General features: G+C 42.5%; 2 protein-coding genes across 3 annotated transcripts; one reads left to right on the top strand and one right to left on the bottom strand.

Moving 5' to 3' along the window:
* The first annotated feature begins 2,052 nt into the window (after positions 1–2,052).
* B3GAT3 (beta-1,3-glucuronyltransferase 3) lies at positions 2,053–13,702 on the top strand. Of its 2 annotated transcripts, none has more exons than XM_075837318.1 (6): positions 2,053–2,244; positions 2,891–3,010; positions 3,679–3,802; positions 4,775–5,105; positions 7,758–8,048; positions 9,854–13,702. In XM_075837318.1, exons 1-6 carry the CDS (start codon positions 2,220–2,222, stop codon positions 9,950–9,952), a joined length of 990 nt encoding a protein of 329 aa, XP_075693433.1. In that variant the 5' UTR covers positions 2,053–2,219; the 3' UTR covers positions 9,953–13,702. The 2 variants fall into 2 exon arrangements, with proteins under 2 accessions (XP_075693433.1, XP_075693434.1); XM_075837319.1 differs by having other exon boundaries at positions 2,053–2,272.
* Positions 13,703–13,799: 97 nt separating this feature from the next.
* ROM1 (retinal outer segment membrane protein 1) lies at positions 13,800–22,549 on the bottom strand. Its single transcript, XM_075836864.1, has 3 exons — positions 21,969–22,549; positions 18,013–18,259; positions 13,800–14,488 (listed from the first exon to the last, which is right to left on the bottom strand). Exons 1-3 carry the CDS (start codon positions 22,547–22,549, stop codon positions 14,288–14,290), a joined length of 1,029 nt encoding a protein of 342 aa, XP_075692979.1. The 3' UTR covers positions 13,800–14,287.
* Between the last annotated feature and the right edge of the window lie 3,634 nt (positions 22,550–26,183).

Below are 26,183 nucleotides of genomic sequence, written 5' to 3'. Positions count from 1 at the left end.
CGCTATCTACAGGGGGCTGTATCTGACGCTATCTACAGGGGGCTGTGTGTGGAGCTATCTACAGGGAGCTGTATCTGGAGCTATCTACAGGGTGGCTGTGTGTGCCGCTATCTACAGGGGGGCTCTGTGTTGAACTATCTACATTGGGGCTCTGTGTGGAGAAATTTACAGGGGGGCTCTGGTGGATGATTTTTCCATTGACCAGTAGTAGAGTTACACAACTGGAAAAAAAAAAAATCCCCATCATGTAACTCTGCTACCTGTCAATTGAAAAGTCGTCCACCACATGGTCTCCCTCTTGACTTTCATTGTTCTCAGCCTTTTGGTTTGTCCTGCAGCTGCTGCCGCCATGATAAGCAAATGTTATACCCAAGATAGGAAAAGTAACATACAGACGACATAACCGGATCCATAATATCTGTGATATCCAGACAGTCTAGAGATCCGCAGTGAGAATGTGCGCGTGTTGTTTGCAGAAGGATCTGGCTGTGATTTGATGTGTTTATGATGAATATTGGGCGTGGTTAGGGGGCGTGGCTTAAAAATGCCCCTCTTTTCCGAATTCAAAAGTTGGGAGGTATGCAAAAGGCACTATACACATTGTATAGCGGCCCTGCTGGGTTACTGCAGCTTTGCTCCTATTCACTTGAATAGGAGCAGAGCTGCAGCCTGGCCGCTATACTGTTACCAGGGCAATCTGCTTCCGGCACCGAACACTCCATAACTTCCGGGCACTGGAATAGCTGATGGAAACATTTTTCCGAGAGGTCCGGAAACATGAACAAGGCCTTAGACCTTGTTCATGTTTCGGAATAGCTGCGGAATTTTACGTTCAGAATTGTGGATGGAAATTCTGCAATGTTTTACAGTATCAGCAAAGTGGATGAGATTTGTACATCCATATATTTCCGATAAAGTATATATTTCCCCTAGGTATTACAACACATCATGCAAACAATCGAACGATCACTAGTTCAAGTCTACTAAAGAGACAAATAACAAAAGTAAAAAACAAAGTAACTAAAGTTTTGTTTTTTTTATTACAAAAAAATTATCAAAAGTTAAAAAACACAAAAACTTTTCCCATTCCCGCCCACAAAAAAATAAACATTATTGGTATTGCCGCACCAGAATCAGTTTTTTGGTCCACTAGTCTCCCACAAAAAAATGAAATGAAAAGTGATCAAAATGTCTTACGCACTCCAAAATTTTACCAATTAAAACGACAGCTCGCCCCACATAAAATAAGCCCTCACACCACCCAATCGACGGAAAAATAAAAAGTTATGGCTCAGAATGTGGAAACACAAAACTATTTTTTTTTTTTAACAGTTTGTTTTTTCCTTGTGAACCATAAAATTCAGTAGTATTAGGCTGGAAGTCCCGGACCGAACACACTGCAGGGAGCCGGGCTCCTAGCATCATAGTTATGTACGACGCTAGGAGTCCCTGCCTCGCTGCGGGACAACTGTCCCATACTGTAATCATGTTTTCAGTATGGGACAGTACTTTTACGGACGTAATGTGCTCATGTGAATCCAGCCTAACTGTAGGATCAGACTACACTGTTTGTTTTAGTCTGTAACCATGGAGACACATAGATCTAGATAGGAGCTGTAGACACAGAGATTTTACATCAGGACTATTTGCAAAGTTGCTTCCCGTTTTATTTGCATTGAAGCAATACATACCTCATGTGTCACTTTATAGGGATCACTTTTTTATAACTAAATAAAAATATTTATTAGATTGATCTCGGTTTGTTTTTCTCATGACTGGTGACTGCAGTCTTCCTTTACACAGATGAGGTCGTTACATTTCCGTCCACGTTTCTTACAACCCTATGAACCTACAAGAATGAATGGGACTTTTGGGTCAAACAATTGATAAGGTTTGATCTTTTCGAAATCTGGGCGCAAACAACCTTCGCACACCTCCCCCCCAGTAAGCCGCTCCTACAGAGGATGCCCTCGCCTTCTCCCCCCGCCCCTTACATGTACAGTACTCAATCCAGGGGCGCAGACATCTTTGTCTACCTTCTCCTTTCCTTTACTGATCTGTTGAGGGACCGTCCCTGGTCACATGACCTCCCACATAAGACGTGTACCACGTGGCGTTCCCTGCTACAGCTATGACGTCATCAAGATGCGCTTCTATGCCTTGCTGCCCGACATGTATAGTGGTGCTAGAAATGGGACAAGCTGACTGGTCAGCCCTTCATGCCTGGTTTTGATGGAACGAAGTGTAATATGAACTGTTAATATCTGTTATGGTAAATATGTGATATATGGTTTATAAATGTAACATGGACGGTATCTTCACAGCAGTGGCTCTCCAGCATCAGTTACAGCTCCCAGAATGCCCTCACAGAGCAGAGAAGACAATCAGTCTCAATCAGTAGATGGTTAATGATATATGGATTCTAGTTTTTCTCAGCCACTAATTTCTATATTTTCCCTGTAATGTTTAACATGTTACTTAACACTTTTCCAATAGGGCCACTCTTCTGGGAGTTGTAGTTCCCCAAGAGCTGGAGCGCCTTGGGCTGCAGATCACTGCTGTACAATGGCTATGAGCTGTCGGTGTGTTCACTGTGCTCTGCTGTATGATGGCTATGAGCTGTCACTGTGCTCTGCTGTATGATGGCTATGAGCTGTCACTGTGCTCTGCTGTATGATGGCTATGAGCTGTCGGTGTGTTCACTGTGCTCTGCTGTATGATGGCTATGAGCTGTCACTGTGCTCTGCTGTATGATGGCTGTCACTGTGCTCTGCTGTATGCGTCACTGGTCATTTTGCTGTTTATTTAGTTGATCTAGTGTTACCCATGTTTATAGAAGACCGCATTGCTCACTGCGGCTCCTAAATGTTCTCTCCTGTTTTGCTTTCAGATGTTGATGTCCGACGTCAACCCTGTCATCGCTTTACCATGAGGCTGAAACTGAGGAACATCTTCCTTGTGTATTTTGTGGTGTCCACCGCTGCGCTCCTGTATGCGTTACTGCAACTTGGTGCGTTACAACCTGACCTACATACTATGCACTGGGCCATTTATCCCTAAGTATGGCTTTTTAGGCTATTGCAAAACTACAACTCAAGGCATGCCATGATCGCCTGCACCGATATAGTTTTCCAACAAATGCAGAGCGATAGATTGGGGTTCCGCGCTCTGGCCCAGGCCGCACAGGCATTTTATGGTAATAAGATCTCTCTAGTATCTTGCGCACGGCCAATTAAATGTTTTTCAGACATGACTATGGCAGACCCTTCATTGTGCTTTTGTTCTTGGTCTCATATAATAATATTCCAAATATGAGCATAATTTCGGGTCAGTCACAGAATATTACGAAGCTTATGGTTGAGCTGTAGTATTATGATTGACCTATAAATGCTAAGGCATCATGCACACGACCGTTTCCGTTTTGCGAACGGCAAAACACGGATCCTAGTGGCTATCGCGTTCTATTACTTTTTCTTGCGGATCCATACGAAACCGCAAAAAATATATGCATGGCCCCACAGAGAGGAATAGGACTGATGGGACACTGGAGAAAACAACGGTCGTGCGCATGAGCCCTAAGTGTTGCATAGGTATAAAATAAGATGGAATGAAAACTATAATTGAGTCTGTTTTCTAAGCTGCATCACACGAGGTCTTGTGTACTGTAATTGTTTGCAGGTCAACAGTGTGACTGTACATTTCACATGAACCGTGCCAGTGATGTCCGCAGAAGAGAAAACCCACAACATCGAGGAGGGGATAACGTGCCTGTAATATATGTAATAACCCCAACATATGCAAGGTACACTTTTTAGTATTGCAATATTTGGCTTTGTAGAAACTCATTACACATAGGATTGATCAGCATACAGCCAGTTATATATTTTACTAGAATGTTGATCCTGATAATTACAGGAGAGAATTGGCATGCTTTAGCGAGTTGAATAGAGGACAGGTACAGCGAGTAACCGAAGTCTTCTGTCAAACCAATGCCTCTAAACATGTGGCACAATGGTTGGCAAAGGCAATCTGTCACCATGTTTATGCTGCACTAACGGAGGATAGCGTCAACAGCGCTGGCCCATTAGAGGGCAGTGAAGGTGGAGGATAAAAATCATTCTACTATCGCTAGTTTATTTCTTTGTGGGGACTAGAGGGTCGCTTTAAAGCAAAGCGCTCAGCTCTCCTATGCTCCACTATCTGCCCACTCACTGGTTGACCGTTTTCCCTGTATGAGTTTGTATGCAGAAAGTGCTGTCCATCGCTGTGTGTGAGCGGCAGGGAGCACAACTCACAGGCTTTATCTTTCATTTAAATAGCTTTTTCCATGAAACTACTTAATCAATTACTAATAAACGATATATACCGAAGCGGTTTGTCCCCCTCGATAACAAGTTTAGGAAAACTGACCAATCTCAATATATTAAACATTGCTGTGTTGTACAGATTGTTCATCCCAACAAGCCTATGCTCCAATGTCAATTAACATATTAGGCTCTGTACATACGAGCATATTCCTTCATGTTTTTATATTCCACAATTTTTACAAAAAAATGTTCGAAACATTTAGAATGATAGAATCGGATGGTTTTAGGTAACTTCAGTTCCATATGGTTTCTTGACGGGCAGAATAGAGTAGTCAGCAGTTTTTTCTTCTACCCCAAAAAATCTGCCTTCACACTATTATGAACAGAGCAATAGCTGTGAAAAAGAATGCTTTGACCCCATACTGGATAAGTAATAAATATGAAACTTTCTGTTTTGCCTTGGTCAGACCTCATCAGCGAGCCGAACTTACTCGCCTGTCCCAGACGTTACTTCTTTTACCTGCCCTTCACTGGATTCTAGTGGAGGACTCGGCAGAGCGCACTGCTTTAGTGGCTAATCTACTGGCCCGGAGTGAGTTGCAGTACACCCACCTAAATGTGCAGACCCCACCAGCAATGAAGTTGAAGGACTCGGATCCCAACTGGTTGAAGCCACGTGGAGTGGAGCAAAGAAATGAAGCTTTACGCTGGCTGCGTGAGAACAGATCACCCAGGGACCATGGAGTTGTATACTTCGCTGATGATGACAACACATACAGTCTTCAAATATTTAAGGAGGTAGGTTGTGCCAATTTGAATGTATCTTCATGACAGATCGGGCTCTGCTTTTTGTGGTGGTTTCTTTTCTTTGTTGTTTTTTCAATTTGAAAATATTTTTTAAATGATGTGTGTCCAGACTCTTTTTTTTTTCTGGCACCGACTTGCATGTGCATGATCCTTCGCATAGCGATATTCTGCAGAACTTCGCTTTCATGGAACTGCAGAATAATTCCCCTTAACAGCTGACTTAAAAACACTTTTGGCCAGCCGTTATAGGGTGAAGGATGGGATACTCTTTAAAATATGTCAACTGCTTGCATAAAATACAGGTGTTTATTGAAAACAGCTAGGATGTTATTAATACCACCTTTGGCCTGATGCACATGACCGTGCCCGTAACAACCGTCCGCGATTGCTGGCGGCTGCGGACAGCCACCGGCATTTCCGGCCCTCTTCCGGAGGCTTTCTATATACAGGAACGTGTCCGTGGTCAATAGAAGTAAATTGGTCTGTCATTTCGGGCTGTAATTATGGTCTGCAATTAGACATATTCTACGGTCATGTACATGGGGCTTTATTCCACCATTAATGAATAGTATGGAGGGCTGGTTAAATTCAGCATTCCTAAGCCATGAGTAAGGCCTCATGCACACGACCGTAAAAACTCCCGTTATTACGGGTCGTAATTACGACCCGTAATAACGGGCTCATAGACTTCTATTGGCGACGGGTGCCTTCCCGTTTTCTCACGGGAAGGTGCCCGTGCCGTTGAAAAAGATAGAACATGTCCTATTTCAGGCCGTAATAACGGCACGGGCAGCCCATAGAAGTCTATGGAGCTCCCGTAATGACGGGTGGCTACATGTGTGCACCCGTCATTACGGCAGCGTTGCTAAGCGACGTCAGTAAATAGTCACTGTCCAGGGAGCTGAAAGAGTTAACTGATCGGCAGTAACTCTTTCAGCACCCTGGACAGTGACTACCGATCAGTATAAACCTGTAAAAAATAAAAATAAAAGACGTTCATACTTACCGAGAACTTCCTGCTTCCTCCAGTCCGGTCTCCCGCCCGTTGCCTTGGTGACGCGTCCCTCTCGACATCCGGCCCGACGTCCTGGATGACGTTTCAGGCCATGTGACCGCTGCAGCCAATCACAGGTCAATCACAGGCTGCAGCGGTCACATGGACTGCCGCGTCATCCAGGGATGTCGGGCTGGATGTGAAGAGAGGGACGTGTCACCAAGACAACGGCCGGGTAAGTATGAATTTCTTTAACTTTTATTACAGAAAAGGCTGTCCCTTCTCTCTATCCTGCACTGATAGAGAGAAGGGGCTGCCGATTAGTGCAGTGCTATTTTGCCGCCAAAAACGTGTTCGTAAATACGGGTGGAATACGTGTGACACCGGACCCATATTTACGGGCACGGGTTCGTAAATACTGGTGCAAAACGGGTGGAATACGTGTGACACCGGACCCGTATTTACGCCAGTATTTACGGGTGGGAAAAAATACGGTCGTGTGCATGAGGCCTAAGATAAGAAAAAGCTACTTAAAGGGATCCTGTCATCAACATCTTACCTGTTAAACTCGCCTGACCCCTCAATGGCCGCAGCTGTCCAGAGTTCGTTCCTGTTCTCTTCTTTCCTGAAGTCCTCCTCTGTCTGTAAATATCGTCGTTTAAACTCTTCCCGCCTTTTATGGTAATTATTTTTCCCTCTGGGATGCAGCTTCTTAACCCCGCCCACCGCCGGCACCTGTCTGGCCCTGACTGGCTAAGTAGCTGTCAATCAAAAAGAAGGAGGTGGAGTCCACTCTGAGACGCTGGAGGAATGAAAACCTGACTCTTTTCAGATGAAGATTTGACTCTTTTTCTGCTCATTTGCATACGGCGTGGGACCACTGAAAAACGGAATACTAAAGCTACAGAGCTTACTTAGAACATATTTATAGCTTAGATGACAATGATTTTTCACCCACTTTCACCAGGTATTGCTGGCTTTATAGCTAAAATGCTGGTGACAGGTTCCCTTTAAACTGTTCAATCTCAACATTAAGGCCCCATGCACACGACCGTATCCGCAAATACTGACCGTAAATACGTTTCTGTATTGCTTTTATAGTCATCAGCAACGTACCCATTCCTGCTGAATGGTATTCCGCAAATACGGTCCATAGTGCATCCGTATACGCAGATCCGCAAAAAAAGAGGCCTGGTTGATGGAAAATCCTCCTTGTGTCCCTTAGCAACACTTCTGTATTTGCAGATAGCTTTCCGTATTTGTGGACGCACGTCTGTAGCTTATTACTAAACTTTCCTGAACAACGTCAAATCTGCTAACTTAAGCAGCGATATGGAAGCACAACATTTTCCACATGTCTAAGCAGTTTTGTTATTTAAAGGTCTTGAAAAGCTGGGAGGCAACCCCTGTGGAAGTTACAGTTGCCACGATTCTAGATGACAATCTGTTTTGCTAGAACCAGATCATTACTAATTGGCTGTATACATTATTTTTCAACCTGACAGTAGTGGACAATTAAAGGACCTGATATTTTGTTTTATTGGATCTTGTTCTTTCACATATTTCTGTCTGTCTTGTTGGATATAGAAAATATTTTATAATGTTTATATTGTCATGCGGTCTCATGGACTTTCTTTTCTCTTCTATAGATGCGCAACACACAAAAAGTATCAGTCTGGCCAGTTGGGCTAGTTGGAGGGCTTCGTTATGAAGGTCCTCTGGTGACCGGAGGTAAAGTAGTCGGCTTTCATACAGCCTGGAAGACACACCGACCATTCCCCATAGACATGGCTGGATTTGCAGTGTCCTTGTCACTACTTCTAAGTTATCCAAAGGCGCAATTTGACCCAAATGCAGAGAGAGGTTTTCTGGAGAGCAGCCTTCTGGGACCATTGGTATCAATGGGGGAATTGGAGCCCAAAGCAGATAACTGCACTAAGGTTTGTATATGCACATCGAAACATACATTTATAATTACTGTGCTCTTTAGGCCTATTTCTCACAATATTGAAGGGGTATTCCAGCCTATAGCATTTTTCACTTATCCACTAGATAGGTAAAAAATGTTAGATCGGTGGGGGTCCGACTGCTGGGACCCCCAGTGATCGCCAAAATGGAGGATCCCGGTACCCCATCCCCCCCAGCCGCAAGACTGGTCCATTCAAAAATCTATGGAGCTGACAGAAACGGGCAAACGCAGCGCTCGGCTCTGGCGATCAGTGGGGGGCTCAGCGGTCGGACCCCCACTAATCTAGCATTTTTCACCTATCCAGTAGATAGGTGGAACATGCTAAAGGCTGGAATACCCCTTTAGCTAGCTCCAGATTCTATGATGTTCTGATATGACTGGAATGTCTTAATATAGAGGTTCAATAGAAATTGGAAGTTTTAAGGCCCTTTTACAATGGCAGAGGATCAGCTGAACGAGCGCTCTTTCCCGATTGTTGCCCTGTGTATACAGGGCAGCAATTAGCCGAAAAAAGAACAAATGCTCATTTGTTGGCCAATCGCATCGTTTATGCCACTGAAAAAAAAGATTGCTTGTTGGTAGCAGCAATCTATGCAATTCTTTCTCAGAAGGTGAACTTTGTCGTGTCACGATTATTTATTTTGAGCACCGTTTCATTTATTTACTTCTCCATAGTTAGGCCTCACTCATACGAGCGTGGCGTTTTGCGTGCGCAAAAACCACTTAACAGCTCCGTGTGGCCTCAGCATATGATGCGCGGCTGCGTGCTTTTCACACAGCCGCCATCATTATGACACTCCATTTGGATGTTTGTAAACAGAAAAGCACGTGGTGTTTTTTCTGTTTTCATTCATCCTTTTGACAGCTGTTGCGCGAATCACGCGCGTCCCACAGAAGTGCTTCCGTGCGACATGCGTGGTTTTCACGCACCCATTAACTTCAATGGGTGCGTGATTCGCGCAAAACGCCCAAAGAACGGACATGTGATTTTCAGCGGACTCACGCTGAGTAAAAATCACGGACATGTCTGCACGGCCCCATAGACTAATATAGGTCCGTGCAACGCGCGTGCAAATCACGCGCGTTGCACGGACGTTTTTCCCATTCGTCTGAATAAAGGCTTAGATGAAGGTTAGGGTTCATTTTGCTTATTGCATTTTTCTGTCTTATCTGGTTGACCTCTCCGGTTTTGCTCAACTAAAACATTGCATTTGGTTTTACAGTGAAAAACTAGGACGAATGAGAAGAATAAGTGTTTTTTACAAAATCATACGAATAGTTCTTATTAATGTTCTGTCACAACGTAAAGTTATGTATGTGAAGTCAACGGACTACACCGTCCCTGCACCTGGAAGTGACGTCACGCCACATTATTTAGACCTATCTCTTTTTTTTATTTTTTTTTATTTCTTATTGTGGATGGAAGTTGTATAAGGCTGCAATCACACATGCAGTTTTTGATGTTTTGTTTTTTAAAATTTTTTTATTTTTTTTTTAAGCTAAACGTAACTGAAAACACGATTACAGTACGGGACAGTTATCCTGCAGAGAGGCAGGGACTCCTAGGGTCATCGATAACTATGATGCTAGGAGCCGGCTCCCTGCAGTGTGTTTGGTCCGGGAAATGTGGCCGACACACGGACCGTATATCCCAGACCAAACACGCTCGTGTGTGGGAGGCCTTAGGAGAGGTGTTACTGATCTAAACCCAATGACTACCTACCTACCACCTGTCACTCCTGATATGTATATAACATATGTTTCCTTCCATTACAGATCTGGGTGTGGCACACACGAACTGAAAAACCTAAACTCAAGCAAGAAGACTTAATGGAGAAGCAGGGGAAAGGATCAGACCCTAAAATTCTAGTGTGATTTAAAAACAAGTATATGATTTTATACAAGATGTTAGATCCACATGTGCAGCTGTCACTTTAATGGGAAGGTCTGGCTTTCAAAGATGATTGGAGTGTTGTGTTTGAGAATTTATTTTTCAGATCCTCTTATCAATTATCATTTACATAGAAAACATAATCCAAAATCATACGCGAGGAGGTATTGCTGGTGCTTCTCTATTATCTCTGTTCATTACACGTTCATACTCTAAAAGAGCGGAGTTTAGTTCTTCATATTATTTTGATTCTGTGTAAGGGATAGATTTATATGTGGACTGCAAGTAAACTACATGCAAGTTGAATTCTAAAAGAAAGCTGCTTATGACATTTAAAATATCGAGGTAAATTCTTCTGGTGCTTTCACTTTTGAGGGGTTGTCTCCCTACAGACATTGGTGGTATATCGTCAGGATATGCTATAAATGTCCAATTGGAGGGGATCCAACTGTTGCTGCATCTACCGGCAGCAGCTCTACTTGGCTATTTGCAGAGGTCACCTCTGGTCGGCCATTGTCTATTGTGGGCCAATCATGAATTGGAAGATGACATTTAAAGGGAATGTGACGCTAGAAAAAAATTTATATTTTTTTTAGTTAAACAATTAGTGTATAGGGGATTAAACATTGTTCTAATTTTTTTCACGAGTCAGGAAATATTATAAATTAGATTCTAATTTATAATATTTCCCAGTGCTGGTCACTAGATGGAGCAATTCCCAAAATTGCAGCATTGCATGTGGTAAAGCAACCACATTGCTTTATGCTGCAAAATTTGAGAAAACTCACTCGCTCTAAAAACCCCCCCTCCTTTATCCTGACTAGTGCCGGGAGAAACGAGGGGATTGAACGGTCAAACCTCCAACACTGTGTGTCGCCATTTTTTGAGCTAACACACAGTGTAGTAGGTTTACATACAGTAGTAATCACACAGTAAAACACTTACATACACAGAAATAACTTACCTGCCGCCGCCGCTCCCTCCGGTCCGTCCGCTCCGTCTGCTACCTCCCGCTCCAAGTCCGGAAGCCGGGACCGGAAGTAGTAATCTTACTGTCCGGCCGCGACTTCCGGTCCACAGGAAAATGGCGCCGTACATCGCACAGTTCAACTTGGACTGTGTGGGAGCGGCGCATGCGCCGTTCCCACACAGACGGCGTACAGCATAGTGGATGGAACGGGCCCCGTTCGCATTCACTATGGGACTGTATCTGCCGTATTCCATGTCTGTATGTGTCGTTAATCGACACATACAGAAATGGAAAAAAAAATGGCAGCCCCCATAGGGAAGAAAAAGTTAAAAAATAAAAAAATGTAAAACACAAACACACAAATATAAAAGTTTTTAATAAAACACTAAAATGAAACTGATGTAAAAAAATTTTTTTCCGTGACACTGTTCCTTTAAGGATGTTGGTCTTAATTGCCCCTTATTGTTCATACAAGCATGCCTCTAGCAACTACTTAATTATTTATCGGTGATTGCCAAAGGAGAAATTTGTATAAACAGCAGATTAATGTTTTGTCATTAAAGCGTTCCACCAATGAAAATGAAGACTTTACAGCACTCAGATCTATGCATAGTACATTAGTGAAGCCTTTCCCTTCAAAGCTCAGCCATTTGTGCTGCAGACCTCTCCTAATTCACTAACATTAACTTGCTAAGAATGTTTGCCATGTTACAGATACAGTGGAGCTGCAGCCTGGCCACTATCTACCAGCCTTCTTGCTCACATTATCCTTGCCACCTCTGTCCCCTCTCCTCTCACAGGGCAGATACTGCCTGCTGTAATCTGTACTGATGCTGCTGTAATCATAAGTTCCCCCTACATACAAACCACTTTTAATTCCCTGTTTGGGTAGGATATTTGTTATTTTAGCGATATCTCACCCCCTTTGTCTGCTCCTGCAGCTGCCATCAGCAGGGAGGAAGTAAAGGGCTGCTGTAATTCAAGTTTCTTTCTACTCTGCCCTATTCAGAAATGAAGGAGTTTTCAGCCTGAAAGTGAATGTATTTAACAAACCGCATAGAGCACTCAATTTTTTATTCTAGATAAAAACTTGTATTATCACACTGAGATGCTAAGAGGTTTTAAAGTGGATCATTAGAGGTATGCTTTGAATCACAATAAAGTCATCTTCAGCCTAAAATGGTTATTGTCATAGCACAGACATTTCCACTTAGATTTACAACAAAGAATAAAACACTCTAAGGGTATGTTCACACGCTTAACAAAAAATGTCTGAAAATACGGCGCTGTTTTCAAGGGAAAACAGCCTCTGATTTTCAGCCAGTTTTGGAGCTGTTTTTCTATTGAGTCAATGAAAAACCGCTCCAAAAACGGCTCAAGAAGTGACATGCACTTTTTTTTACGAGGCGATTTTTTGCGCGGTCGTTTAAAAAAAAAAAAGAAAAGCCCGCTTAAAAAACACGCCGAATGGAACGCCGTTTTTCCCATTGAAATCAAAGTGCAGAAATTACGCCTGAAAATACGGCTCCAATACGTCTGCAAACATCTGCCCATTGCCTGCAATGGGTCTTACGATGTTCTGTGCAGATGAGCTGTCATTTTACGCGTCGCTGTCAAAAGACGGCGCGTAAAATTACGCCCGCGTCAAAGAAGTGCAGGACACTTCTTGGGACATTTTTGGAGAAGTTTTTCAATGACTCCAATGGAAAACCGCTCCAATTACGTCCGTAAAAGACGCCGCGAAAAACGCGTGTACATGCAAAAAAGTCTGAAATTCTGGAGCTGTTTTCGCATGAAAACAGCTTTGTAATTTCAGACGTATTTTGCATTTGCGTGTGAACATACCCTAACAGGTCGATCGTCACTTGATTAAAGTCTTTTTACATGGGCCGATTTAAACTGTACGGGGAGGAACGAACGTTAATACGATTGTTTGGTCCCCATACAGTTTACATATTGTTGCGTGCGGCACGTCTGTTTAGGGTATGTTCACACGCTTAGCAAAGAACTTCTGAAAATACGGAGCTGTTTTCAAGGGATTTCTTTTAGCAACTCTTTTTTTTTTTTGCTGCGTTTTTTATGCCCGTTTTTGGAGCTGTTTTTCTATAGAGTCAATGAAAAGCGGCTCAAGACTGCACTATTGATTGCGTCAAAACGACGGAACCCTGTCACAACCGTGACAGACGGAAACCATTAGCTAGGTTTCTGTCACCATTGAGTTCAATGGTGAGGGAAACGGAAGCTGAGGTTTCCGTTTGCCTTTCCGCTGAGGGGTTAACCCGACGGAAACCTCCGAAGGAACCCCTCAGCGGAAACTAATGCTGATGTGAACACACCCTAATTATATTATTCTGATGAATGAGAGCGGTGATGCGCTGAGTGTCAGAAACGGCTCAATGAGGGGCAAGGTGCCATATTTCTACATGGGGTGCTCTTCATTACAGTCCACAATTTAGTGGGTGTTATTGCAGTGCAGTGTCGATAGGGAAACATCGAGATGCCATAATTTAAGGGGTCAGTCTTGGGGTCTCCCCTTGCAAGTATTTATAGTTAAACTGTGTTTGAAAACTAGTCTCCACTTGAATTAGGAATAAAAAGGAAATCTGTTGTGCATGTAATAGAAATGTTATACAGACATATGTTCACCAAAGTCTTGTTGTTACTTTGAATAAATTATAAAGAGTCTTTGTGATTTTATGCAGTTTGTGATTTTTTTTTTTTTTTTACAATTTTTTTTTTCATTTAACATATGTTATTTGTAGGTTGACCCAGCAAATAAACATTTTACAACATATAATCTTCTGGCTATAATTTATTTCCAGCATGCATACTATCATATGTTCTGCATATTTACTTCACGCATGTAAGGTCCGGTTCACACATCACATTTTAAGTAATTTACACTCTTCACTTGAGTTGTAAACGGATCCTAAAGGGAAGAAGGATAAAGCTTTGGAAGCCTCCATTGTTATTCCCTTTCTGGGATTCATATCCACTGCTATGTCATCAGAGAAATATTTAGCAATCCTTTGTGTGGGTGTTGTAACCCCCCCTCACCCTCCACGGCACAAAACACTGTTTTGAAGTCTTTTTTAATTATTTTTATTTTTGTCGATGCTGAATCTACATTTTGGCAGCTACAACTGGGTTGATACCTCCCCAAAAATCGTCTTCTAACCTTCAGCTATAACCATATCCCTCCCGCATTGGAGTTCTAGGTGCATGCATAAGGGGAGGGAGCTGTGGGTTTTCTGTAGATAGGGTAAGTAATGATACAAGCAGCCTTGGGTAATCTATTCATTCTATACAATCTCTGCAGCCTACCCCGGTCTACATCTTAATGCTCCATTTAGCTGGTTGTAGTCTCTCCACCTGCGGCCTCTCCAGAACTGGACTTGAAGAGAGCTTTGGTTTTCTCCAGACCACTATTGATTGTCTCCCCTACACCTTTCTCTAAAAGAAATCCTTCTGAATCCGTCTCCACATCCTCCACACCAGTAATCTTATCCATGGACGTCTGGAGGAAACGCATGCTTACTATGATGCATCCCTGAAAAGAGAGTGGATCCATTGACATGTTAAACACGATACAGTCTATACGATAAAGTTTAATGTATACTGAGAACAAAATTAGAGCCTGAACATCATGAAGTCATATTTTAAAGTAAATAAAAATGATGTGGGTGTTTTTGGTGCATTTGTTCCATCATGGTAATGTACCAGTATTGAATTCTGTATTGGTTTTACAAAGGGCTTCTTTTATGTGATTTATTTCTGTTCTCTTGTTGAAAACTCCCCTATGGCCGTTGGGTGCCTAAAGGTATATCCCACTCACCGGGCTGGCACACGAGTGCTATAAGCAACAGTGTCCAGCATTTGTCCCAATACCTTTGCACTTATATTATAGTATGTGTGTGAACAGCTAAAAAAAAGCAAATGTCCAATAACTGACCTGATTTGAACAATGTGCACTCTATACAACGTGTAGAATATTGCTTCATGCAATATCTAGTCTAGATGGATGCCACATATTGTTATAGAGGAAAAGTAGAGCTAATGCCTGGTGGGCGAAGTCTCCAGGTCATAGGGAGGTTACGCGGTCATGGAGCACTCCTGGCAAAACCCATACACTGTAATGCCTAGTGCAGAGCCTGAGTAGATGGTGTATTTACCCAGGGATTTAAAGATTACCAAGGAGTGAATTCCTACTCAAGCCCTCACTAGGCAGAACACTATAGGGCAGATTTAAGGCTTATTTAGACGAACGTGATATACGTCCGTGCAACGAACGTGATTTTCACGTGCCTCGCACGGATCTATGTTAGTCTATGGGGCCGTGCAGACTGTCCGTGAGTTTCACGCAGCGTGTGTCCGCTGCGTAAAACTCACGACATGTCCGTTATGTGTGCGTTGTTCGCGCACCACGCACCCATTGAAGTCAATGGGTGCGTGAAAGTCACGCGCAGCACACGGAAGCACTTCCGTGTGACACGCGTGATTCGCGCAACAGCAGTAAAAAGTATGCTTTTCTGTTTACAAACATACAAACAGAGTGTCATAATGATGGTGGCTGCGTGAAAATCACGTAGCCGCGCATCATACGGGGCTGACACATGGAGCTGTTAAGGACCTTTTGCGCACGCAAAACGCACACGCTTGTGTAAATCCGGCCTGACTAGGACTGATGTTTCATCTGCCAGTCTTGGCTTTCTGCTCCGCTAGAATAAGGTGCAACTGATTTATTAAGAGACACACACCTCTTAATAAATCTGTTGCATCTTCTTGCTGGCTGTGCGCCAACCATTTCCCCCACCCTTCCCCCAACATAGAATAAAAAAACATGTATTCTCACCACTACACTTCTTCCCTCCAGGTACCCTCAGGTTCTCACTACAAGCCCAGGTTCATATAAGCTTCTGACGTCGAGCAGCGTCTGAGCTTTATATGCGACACGGCACTCAACATCCTGAGTGCTGAAGCACATACAACGTCCTGACACTGTCTGGCGTCAGCGTGTAATTTAGGCATAAATTATAAGAAATTTGGTTGCGGTGACCTAGCACCTTTTTTTCTCAGCCGTTCCCCCTTTTCCAAAGTGGTGAGAGTGACGCAAAAGGCCTAAAAGTCTTAATTTTCAACTGAAATTGCAACTTTAGGGCCTTTTTGTGAGTTTTCTATGACAGAAAACTGCCATAAAAAGGTTGATATATTCCCCCCAATGTAAATACGTTTGGCCTGGAGTATTCCTTTATTGTTTCTCAATTCCAGGTCCCACTGACTTCAACATGGCGGAGAGAACTTTCTAATTGTGTTGAAATAGCTATACATCATTCATTCATTCATTCATTCATTCATTCATTCAATAAACCTCAACAGTCCTCTGCCGTTTTAATTGGGTGTCATGTTCCAACAAAACTAGAGCAGGAAAGCCCCTAAATCTCCATGAAGTTTGACACTAGGTGAGATTTGTGTTGGTAATCACTACTGACTTGAGCAGAAACTTTTTTTACACAGCTATATAACTGATGAGCTTTTTTTCTTGTTTGTTGTTTTGTTTGTTTTTACTGATAAAGAGATGTTTTTCGGACAAAAGTCCTAGGTATACAGGATGTGGTTTTAGTAGACGTTAAAGAGGCTCTGTCACCAGATTTTGCAACCCCTATCTGCTATTGCAGCATATAGGCGCTGCAATGTAGATTACAGTAACGTTTTTATTTTTAAAAAACGAGCATTTTTGGCCAAGTTATGACCATTTTTGTATTTATGCAAATGAGGCTTGCAAAAGTCCAAGTGGGCGTGTTTAAAAGTAAAAGTCCAAGTGGGCGTGTATTATGTGCGTACATCGGGGCGTTTTTAATACTTTTACTAGCTGGGCGCTCTGATGAGAAGTATCATCCACTTCTCTTCAGAACGCCCAGCTTCTGGCAGTGCAGACACAGCCGTGTTCACGAGAGATCACGCTGTGACGTCACTCACTTCCTGCCCCAGGTCCTGCATCGTGTCGGACGAGCGAGGACACATCGGCACCAGAGGCTACAGTTGATTCTGCAGCAGCATCAGCGTTTGCAGGTAAGTAGCTACATCGACTTACCTGCTAACGCCGATGCTGCTGCAGAATCAACTGAAGCCTCTGGTGCCGGTGTCCTCGCTCGTCTGACACGATGCAGGACCTGTGAGTGACGTCACAGCGTGATCTCTCGAGAACACGCTGTGTCTGCACTGCCAGAAGCTGGGCGTTCTGAAGAGAAGTGGATGTTACTTCTCATCAGAGCGCCCAGCTAGTAAAAGTATTAAAAACGCCCCGATGTACGCACATAATACACGCCCACTTGGACTTTTACTTTTAAACACACCCACTTGGACTTTTGCAAGCCTCATTTGCATAACTACAAAAATGGTCATAACTTGGCCACAAATGCTCGTTTTTTAAAAATAAAAACGTTACTGTAATCTACATTGCAGCGCCTATCTGCTGCAATAGCAGATAGGGGTTGCAAAATCTGGTGACAGAGCCTCTTTAAGTTTAGGGGGAGTGATTGCTCAATTGATGTAAACCTTTTAACAATGCTGCTAAGTAGCTTACAGAAAATTATCTGAACTATGCACTTTAAATTCATCCTTTTATAGGAAATTGTCTTATTTGGGCACCATGCTGGTATTTATTGGTTTCTCAAATCAATATCTGACTCCACTCAATAGATGAAAAATCAGTTCTGACTGCAGTTATCCCTGATATTCCACCCCAGACCCTCATAGACAGCAGGACGTTGACATATGAACCGCTTTAAGTGTCACATGGTAAGTGAGTTTTATTGATGTTACGGTAATCACTGTAAACAAGATGAAGCCACGTGAATTAGAAAAAGTAAAATGGGCCAATGATGATAGAAAAAAGAACCTATCCTCTTGTGGGGTTTTTTCTGGTTCAAATAGCGACATCTAGTTTACATTTTAGTCCGAATTGGTATATAACTCTGAGATGATACATCTAGTAATGGTTTCTTCTATGTAGAGGTATGTTTGTTTTTACACTACATTAGGCCTTGATAGTAGCAAAGAAATGTTTATCCTTACCTGAATAAGGAAAAATAAAGTTACAGCCGCCCCATTTGTGGCCATAATTCCAGTGTAGTAGCTTAATAAGGCTTCCCGGCAGCCATTTACCCAAATATTTAGTTCGTCCGTCTGGTAGTTGTAGCTGTAATGGGCTGAGTTATTGGTGATCTGCATTTGGATGCAAGGTCTGGGAGAGCTGGGGTTACAACAGCTAAATGGGACACTGTCCATCAGGTACTTGCCATCCACGTTGCTCTTAATGCGACTGCACAATAAAAAAAGTAAAAGGGGGGTTAACAGAGGTAACAGCATAAAATAAAACCAAATGATGTAAGTGTTTGCAATTTCTGCTTTAGTTACTATAGCAACAGTCTACAAATATTGACTAATTACACAATAGGGCTTCTCCACCAGCCAGCAGGGATAGCCATTTTCCACTTCCTCATTTGCAAATTTTCGTAACCGACATGAACTCAAATGTCAGAGTGTTTCATGCCTAACTTATAATAAAATAACAGGACTGAATTTACATCCTTAGTGTTGCCAGACAAAGCAGACTAGTGTTCCTGGCAACCGGCCATGCTAATGGAATTAACAGTAAAATGAGGAACTTGAAAGTCAATGTGTTTAAACATTTAATGAAAGAGGCAAATATTTATGTAACAGATATGTCTACTTATAAACAGGGCCGGTTTCAGACAAAGTGTTGCCCTGGGCAAAGTTAAAAGTGGGGCCCCAAATGCTGAATTAGGGCCTGTTCACATCTGCGTTGGGGTTCCATTGATGGCTTTCGTCAGACCCTTCCGCCAGGGGAACCCATGAATGCAAACCAAACGGAAGCCATAGCTTTCCGTTTGCCTTACCATTGATTTCAATGGTAATGTTTCTGTTGCAAATGGTTTCCTCGGTCTCCATTCCATAAGGTTGTTTTTTTTGCGGAAACAATAGCGGAGTTGACTGCGCTATTGATTCCGCCCAAAAAACGGAAACCTTACGGAACGGAGGCAAACGGAAACCATTTGCAATGGAAACATTACTATTAAAATCAATGGTAATGCAAACGGAAAGCATTAAAGCAATGGTTTTCGTTTGGTTTGCGTTCATGGGATTCCCTGACGGAAGGGTCTGACGGAACCCATGAACGGAAGCCCGACGCAGATGTGAACACACCCTTATTATATCAATAATGCAGTCAATTCAGAATGTAGTGTGCAGAGAACTGCATCGCTGATTTCTAGCGCGTCCAGGAGTGTTGCAAGACCCAAAGCACAAAATCATTATCTATATACATATACAGTAATTAAATCATACCACTATACCAGATGAAATATTACCTGCATACTGTTACTGAATAATACCCTCGTACTATTACTGAATAATACTGCCACACCATAACCACATAGTGACGGAATAATACCCCCATAATGTTTCAAATAGAAAACCCTATACAAAGACCAATATTACCACCATGTAGTGGCCATATAGTGGTAGGTACCAATTATGCACAGGAGCTATGCAGACGATATAAGTGACTTCGGCACATTTATATCTAGTGACTCAAAGGTGATGTTTTCTCTGATTAGAATCGTTCACTTTCCCTTTGTTTCTCCATCCGGCCTAGACCACTGTGATGATTTATTCCAGCCACAACTCGTATCTGCAGAATTTGACACACAGGCATGTTGGTTTCTCGCTTTTCAAGCATCCTCCCCACCTACACCCCATCCTCTAAACAAACTCGTGGTCTACAGTGCCCCACATGGTAATAATGATCCCTCAGTGCTCGACACAATAAAAGTGTCCCATCAGTAACCGTGCCCCCTTTGTGCCACCTGTAGATAGCGCCACACACATCCCCCCTGAATATAGCACCACAGTCCTCCCCCTTATATATAGTGCCACACGACCCCCCCTTAGTAGATAGTGGCACACAGCCCCCTCCCTTATATATAGTGCCAAAGCCCCCCTCCCTTGAATATATATAATGGCATACAGCCCCCTCCCTTGTATATAGTGCCACACTGCCCCTCTCCCTTGTATATATATATATATATATATATATATAGTACCACACCGCCACCCCTCCCTTGTATGTGTGTATATATATATATATATATATATATATATAGTGCCACACAGCTCCCCCTTGTATATAGTGCCACACAACCACCCCTTGTATATAGTGCCACACCCCCCCATTTGTATATAGTGCTACACAGCAATCCCCCCTCCCTTGTATATAGGGACACACAGAGCCCTCCTTGTATATAGTCCACACAGCCCCCCTTTGTATGTAGTGCCACTCAACCCCCTTTTGTATATAGTCCACACAGCCCCCCCTTGTAAGTAGTGCCACTCAACCCCCCTTTTGTATATAGTGCTACACAGCAATCCCCCCTCTATATTGCCAAACAGCCCTCCTCCCTTGTATATAGTGCCACACAGAACCCCCCTCCCTTGTATATAGTGACGCACAGCCTCCCCTCTCTTGCATATAGTGCCACACAGAACCCCCCTTGTATATAGTGCTACACAGCAATCCCCCCCTGTGTATTGCCACACAGCCCCCCTCCCTTGTATATAGTGCCACACAGAACCTCCCCTTGTATATAGTGCCACACAGCGCTCCTCCTCCCTTGTATATAGTGTCACACAGCACGCCCCTTGTATATAGTGCCATACAGTGCTCCTCATTGTATATAGTGTCACACAGCGCTCCCCCTTGCATATAGTGTCAAAAAACGCTCCCCCTTGTATATAGTGTCACACAGAGCTACTCCCACCCTTGTATATAGTGTCACACAGCACCCCCTTGTATATAGTGTTACACAGCTCCCCCCCTTTTATATAGTCACACAGCGCTCCCCCTTGTATATGGTGTCACACAGCGCTCCTCCCCCCTTGTATATAGTGTCACAAAGTGCTCCCCCCTTGTATATAGTGTCACAAAGTGCTCCCCCCTTGTATATAGTGTCACACAGCGCTTCCCCCTGTATATCGTCACACAACCCCCCAAAAAATTTTTTTACTTGCCTTGCCACGTTCCCGTGATGGATGGAGTGATGCTAAGCCTCCGGGTGGGAGGCATGCGCAGGTGTGATGCAGTAACGTCATCACGCCAGCCTAACGTGGCCTGCAGCCTATAATATTTATTTGTATCTGCGTCCTGAGGATGCACATACAAGTGAATGTGGCTGTCGCTAGCACCAGGTCCCCCTCCGGTGCTAGCGACGCCACCGGGCATGATAAATGTTATGGGCCGAGCAGTGCGGGCCGCGGGAAGGGGGCCCTAAGAGGATGGGGGCCCTGGTCAATTGCCAAGTTTGCCCCCCTAACGCCAGCCCTGCTTGTAAACAGAAAGTTTACTGGATGAAATAAGATTTTTGTTCTAGTACACCTCTCTCCGTGACATATTGTTTAAAGTAGACTTAATGAATTCTTCTAGTTTGGCAATAGGGTAAAGCTTGTGGTAAATGCAGGATATTTTTTCACATATTTATTTTTTCCTTTAGGAATAGAGTAGAGTATTTGGACGGGAAAACGTTGTAGTATGTTGATAAATGATTTGAATGTTTCAAATATGACATTTTCTTATATATTTTCTCCATTGTCTTTGTCCATACAAAAAGGTTGATATATAAACCCTAAGTTATACTAATTTACAGATCATTCTGTGATCATCATGTATTATGTTGGCAGAACATGTACATTATCTTATATTATTTTTTTATTTTTAGCACTTTTTATAGCTTTTTCTGGTACTAAATGTTAAAGAATATTCATGGTATTCTATTTTCAACAGTACTGCATATAAATGCGAGACAGAAGTCTGAACCTGGCTAATAACTCATACTATGTTAAGATTTTCAGTGGAAAAAGTCAGTAAATTTTTGGGAAATTTTATATCACACTTTTCTACTGCTGAAAATAGTAAATGATAACTTTATTACTACATTTTATTAATTGTAACTCACTCTTTGACTTCTTTGGAGGAGAAGTCCAGGTAGCGATTGCTGATCCATTGCACCTCAAACCAGTCTTTATAGTGGTTGTTTCCACAGCATTGGAAGTCCATTTGTAATTTGTCCATTGTCCTCTTCTGGTAGCAACGGCCTGGAGTGTCAGTGTCCTTGTAGAACCTGATCCCATTTCTTAAACCTATCTTTAGAGATTCCTCCAGACTTCCTCTCATTACAACACTGAGGAATAAAGCAGCCAGACAAAGCAAACAGCTCAGGATAGAAATGAAAAAATAAGGTAGCAAGAATGGCTTCCAGCGTGGATATTTTGTCATATCGAGTGAATCTTGACTTGTTTTTCCTGCCAACAGACCAAGAATGGCTCCTAGAAGTCCAACTGCTATAACCGTGTTGGGAACAGCATGGGCCACAGTGTTGTCCATCACCTCATAGTGTATCCAAAGCTGCACCTTTAGGAAGACCCCCAATCCAAAGGTCAGGCACCCTATAAGAACACTGATCCAGGATAGAAGCCATAGAGTTTGTGCTAGTTTCACTCGCTTCTGAAAGGTAAATTTGGTCTTGAACAGGACCATCCTGAAAATGGGATCAGGAAAAGGGGATTTGAAAGCCCCTTTGTGTTACCCCTAGAGGGGTTGATTTGGGGGTGGGGGTGAGAGACAGAGACCCGCAGGTTCCCAGTGTAAGACAATAGAGCTGGGAGAGTCCGAGATGGAAAGAAAATCGGATTAGTTAATCTATAATCCAGCACTCAACTGTTTCTACTGACAATCACTTATTAGATCTCTCCCCTCCTGTCCTGTTGTCTGTCTGCCTGTCTCATCTCCTATGTATTGTTCAGTTTCAAATTTATAGCCGCTTCTGTGATATTTCCATTAAACACCCATATATATTAACAGTAAATATTTTAAAAAGTAAAATTTCCTTTCGTAACAAAAGCTATAATTTTAAGGCCCTGAGGCAAAAGACACCGAGTATTTTTGTGTAAGGATATCTTTACACTCGGCAGATATGTTGCAGAAATTTCTGCGACAAAAAAATCTGTCCCATACATGTAAATGGGATTGTTTCTGCAGCATGTGCATGGATTTCTGCAAGTCCCATTCAGATGAACAGTCACAGAAATTCCTGACCAATGTGAATATACTCTAACCATCTGTATCCCTCAAGCTGACCATAAATATGAGATTTAAGCCAACCATTTAGTTGAACAGCAAATTGTGGCAAAAACTTCAGGCTATGGCTGCCTAAATCCAACATGACAGATCAGATTTTTTTGTTGGTTATCGGTTGTTGCCATAAACTTATCCAAAACTAGAGATAATCATAATAAACTGTTGACGTGAACCATTTTGCCAACTTTTCATGTGTATGGCTGCTGTGCTGTTTTGTGCTTTTGTGCTGTGAGCAATGATAACTTCACTAATGACATATAAAATGTTAGGAAGTTCTCTGATGAGTCTGCAGTAAGTTTGGCGTAGTGTTTGCATTAGACTTTACTGTGCAGTCTTTAGGCCTTTCATCTCACAGTCATCCTATTAAAGTATCCTGTGCCTGTCTGACAGGTATCTCCTCCCAGATTACCACAGACACAATCTTGTTAACAGATGCCAGCTCTCTAATACCATAATAACCCTGTTAGCAGCTTGCCGATTTCACACCCTTCTCCTTCACACCATGTAAATGCCACTTTTTCACTTACTATGTCACTTTCACTGCACCTGTGCGTCACCTGAGCAGTCACTTAATCCCTTAAGGACGCAGCCTAGTTTTGGCCTTAAGGCTCAGAGCCCATTTTTCAAATCTGACATATTTCACTTTATGTGGTAATAACGTCGGAATGCTTAAACCTACCCAAGCGATTCTGAGATTGTTTTCTCGTGACACATTGGGCTTCATGTTCGTGGTAAAATTTGGTCGATATATTCAGTGTTTATTGGTGAAAAATTGCAAAATGTATAGAAAATTTTGAAAAAATAGCATTTTTCTGAATTTAAATGCATCTGCTTGTAAAACAAACGGTTATACCACCCAAAATAGTTACTAGTTCACATTTCCCATATGTCTACTTTAGATTGGCATCGTTTTTTGAACATTCTTTTATTTTTCTTGGACGTTACAAGGCTTAGAACATAAACAGCAATTTCTCATATTTGTAAGAAAATTTCAAAAGCCTTTTTTTAAGGTACCTCTTGAGTTCTGAGGTGGCTTTGAGGGGCCTATGTATTAGAAACCCTGATAAAACACCCCATTTTAAAAACTAGACCCCTCAAAGTATTCAAAACAGCATTTAGAAAGTTTTTTTAACCCTTCAGGCATTTCACAGGAATTAAAGCAAAGTAGAGGTGAAATTTGCAAATTTCATTTTTCTTGCTGAATTTCAATTTTATTCATTTTTTTTCTGTAACACAGAAGGTTTTACCAGAGAAACACTACTAAATATGTATTGTCCAGATTCTGCAGTTTTTAGAAATGTCCCACATGTGGCTCTACTGCGCTCGTGGAATAAAACACAAGCTCTAGAAGCAAAGAAGCACCTAGTGCATTTTGAGTGCATGCCAGGTTTGAAGAGGTGTTGAGGTGCCAAAACAGTAGGAATCCCCAAATAGTGACCCCATTTTGGAAACTACACCCCTCAAGGAATTCATTTATGGTTGTTGTTACCATTTTGACCACACAGTTTTTTCACAGCCCGTATTTGAATTGGGCTGTGAAATGAAAAAAATGTCATTTTTTCCAATAAAATGTCATTTGTGATCAAAATTTCTTATTTTCACAGGGAACAAAATACCCCATTTTGTTGCCCAATTTGTCCTTAGTGTGGCAATACCCCATTTGTGGTGATAAACTGCCGTTTGGGCTCATGGGAGGGCTCACAAGGAAAGGAGCGCTATGTGTTTGTTGGAGTCCAGATTTTGCTGGATTGGTTTTCGGGTGCCATGTCGCATTTGCAGAGCCTCAGAGGTATCAAAGCAATGGAAACCCACCAGAAGTGACCCCATTTTGGAAACTACACCCCTCAAGGAATTCATTTATGGTTGTTGTTAGCATTTTGACAGCGCAGTTTTTTCACAACACCTATTTCAATTGGGCTGTGACATTAAAAAAAATGTCATTTTTTCCAATAAGATGTAATTTTTTATGAAAAATTCTTATTTTCACAGGGAACAAAATACTCCATTTTGTTGCCCAATTTGTCCTTAGTGTGGCAATACCCCATTTGTGGTGATAAACTGCCGTTTGGGCTCATGGGAGGCCTCAGAAGGAAAGAAGCGCTGTGTGTTCTTTGGAGTGCAGATTTTGCTGGTTTGGTTTTCGGGTGCCATGTCACATTTGCAGAGCCCCAGAGGTATCAAAGCAATGGAAACCCACCAGAAGTGACCACATTTTGGAAACTACACCCCTCAAGGAATTCATTTATGGGTAATGTGACCATTTAGACCCAATAGTTTCTTCACAGAACTTATTTGAATTGGGCTGGGAATGAAAAAAAAATTAATTTTTTTCCAATAATATGTCATTTTAGCTCAAAAATTCTTATTTTCACAAGAAATAAAATACTCCATTTTGTTGCCCAATTTGTCCTGAGTGCGGCAATACCCCATTTGTGGTGATAAACTGCTGTTTGGGCCCATGGGAGGGCTCAAAAGCAAAGGAGCGCTATTTGTTCTTTGGAGTCCAGATTTTGCTGGATTGGTTTTCGGGTGCCATGTCACATTTGCAGAGCCCCAGAGGTATCAAAGCAATAGAAACCCACCAGAAGTGACCCCATTTTGGAAACTACACCCCTCAAGGAATTCATTTATGGGTGTTGTGACCATTTTGACCCCATAGTTTTTTCACAGAACTTATTTGAATTGGGCTGGGAATGAAAACAAAATTATTTTTGCAAATAATATGTCGTTTTGGCGGAAAATTTCTTATTTTCACAAGAAACAAAATACCCCATTCTGTTGCGCAATTTGTTCTGAGTGCAGCAATACCCCATTTGTGGTGATAAACTGCCGTTTGGGCCCATGGGAGGGCTCAGAAGGAAAGGACCACCATTTGGCCTACTTGGGATTTTCTAGTGCGAAGTCATGTATGCAGAAGCCCCTGAGGTACCAGTACAGTTGAAACCCGCAAGAAGTGACCCCGTTTTAAAAACGACACCCTTAAGGCATTCATCTAGAGGTGTAGTGAGCATTTTGACCGGAGACCTACACCCCA

This window comes from Rhinoderma darwinii, chromosome 9 (genome assembly GCF_050947455.1).
Source record: "Rhinoderma darwinii isolate aRhiDar2 chromosome 9, aRhiDar2.hap1, whole genome shotgun sequence".
In the NCBI taxonomy this organism is placed as follows: domain Eukaryota; kingdom Metazoa; phylum Chordata; class Amphibia; order Anura; family Rhinodermatidae; genus Rhinoderma; species Rhinoderma darwinii.
The sequence above is the reverse complement of the archived record's forward strand: the minus strand, read 5'-3'. Positions and strand labels throughout refer to the sequence as shown.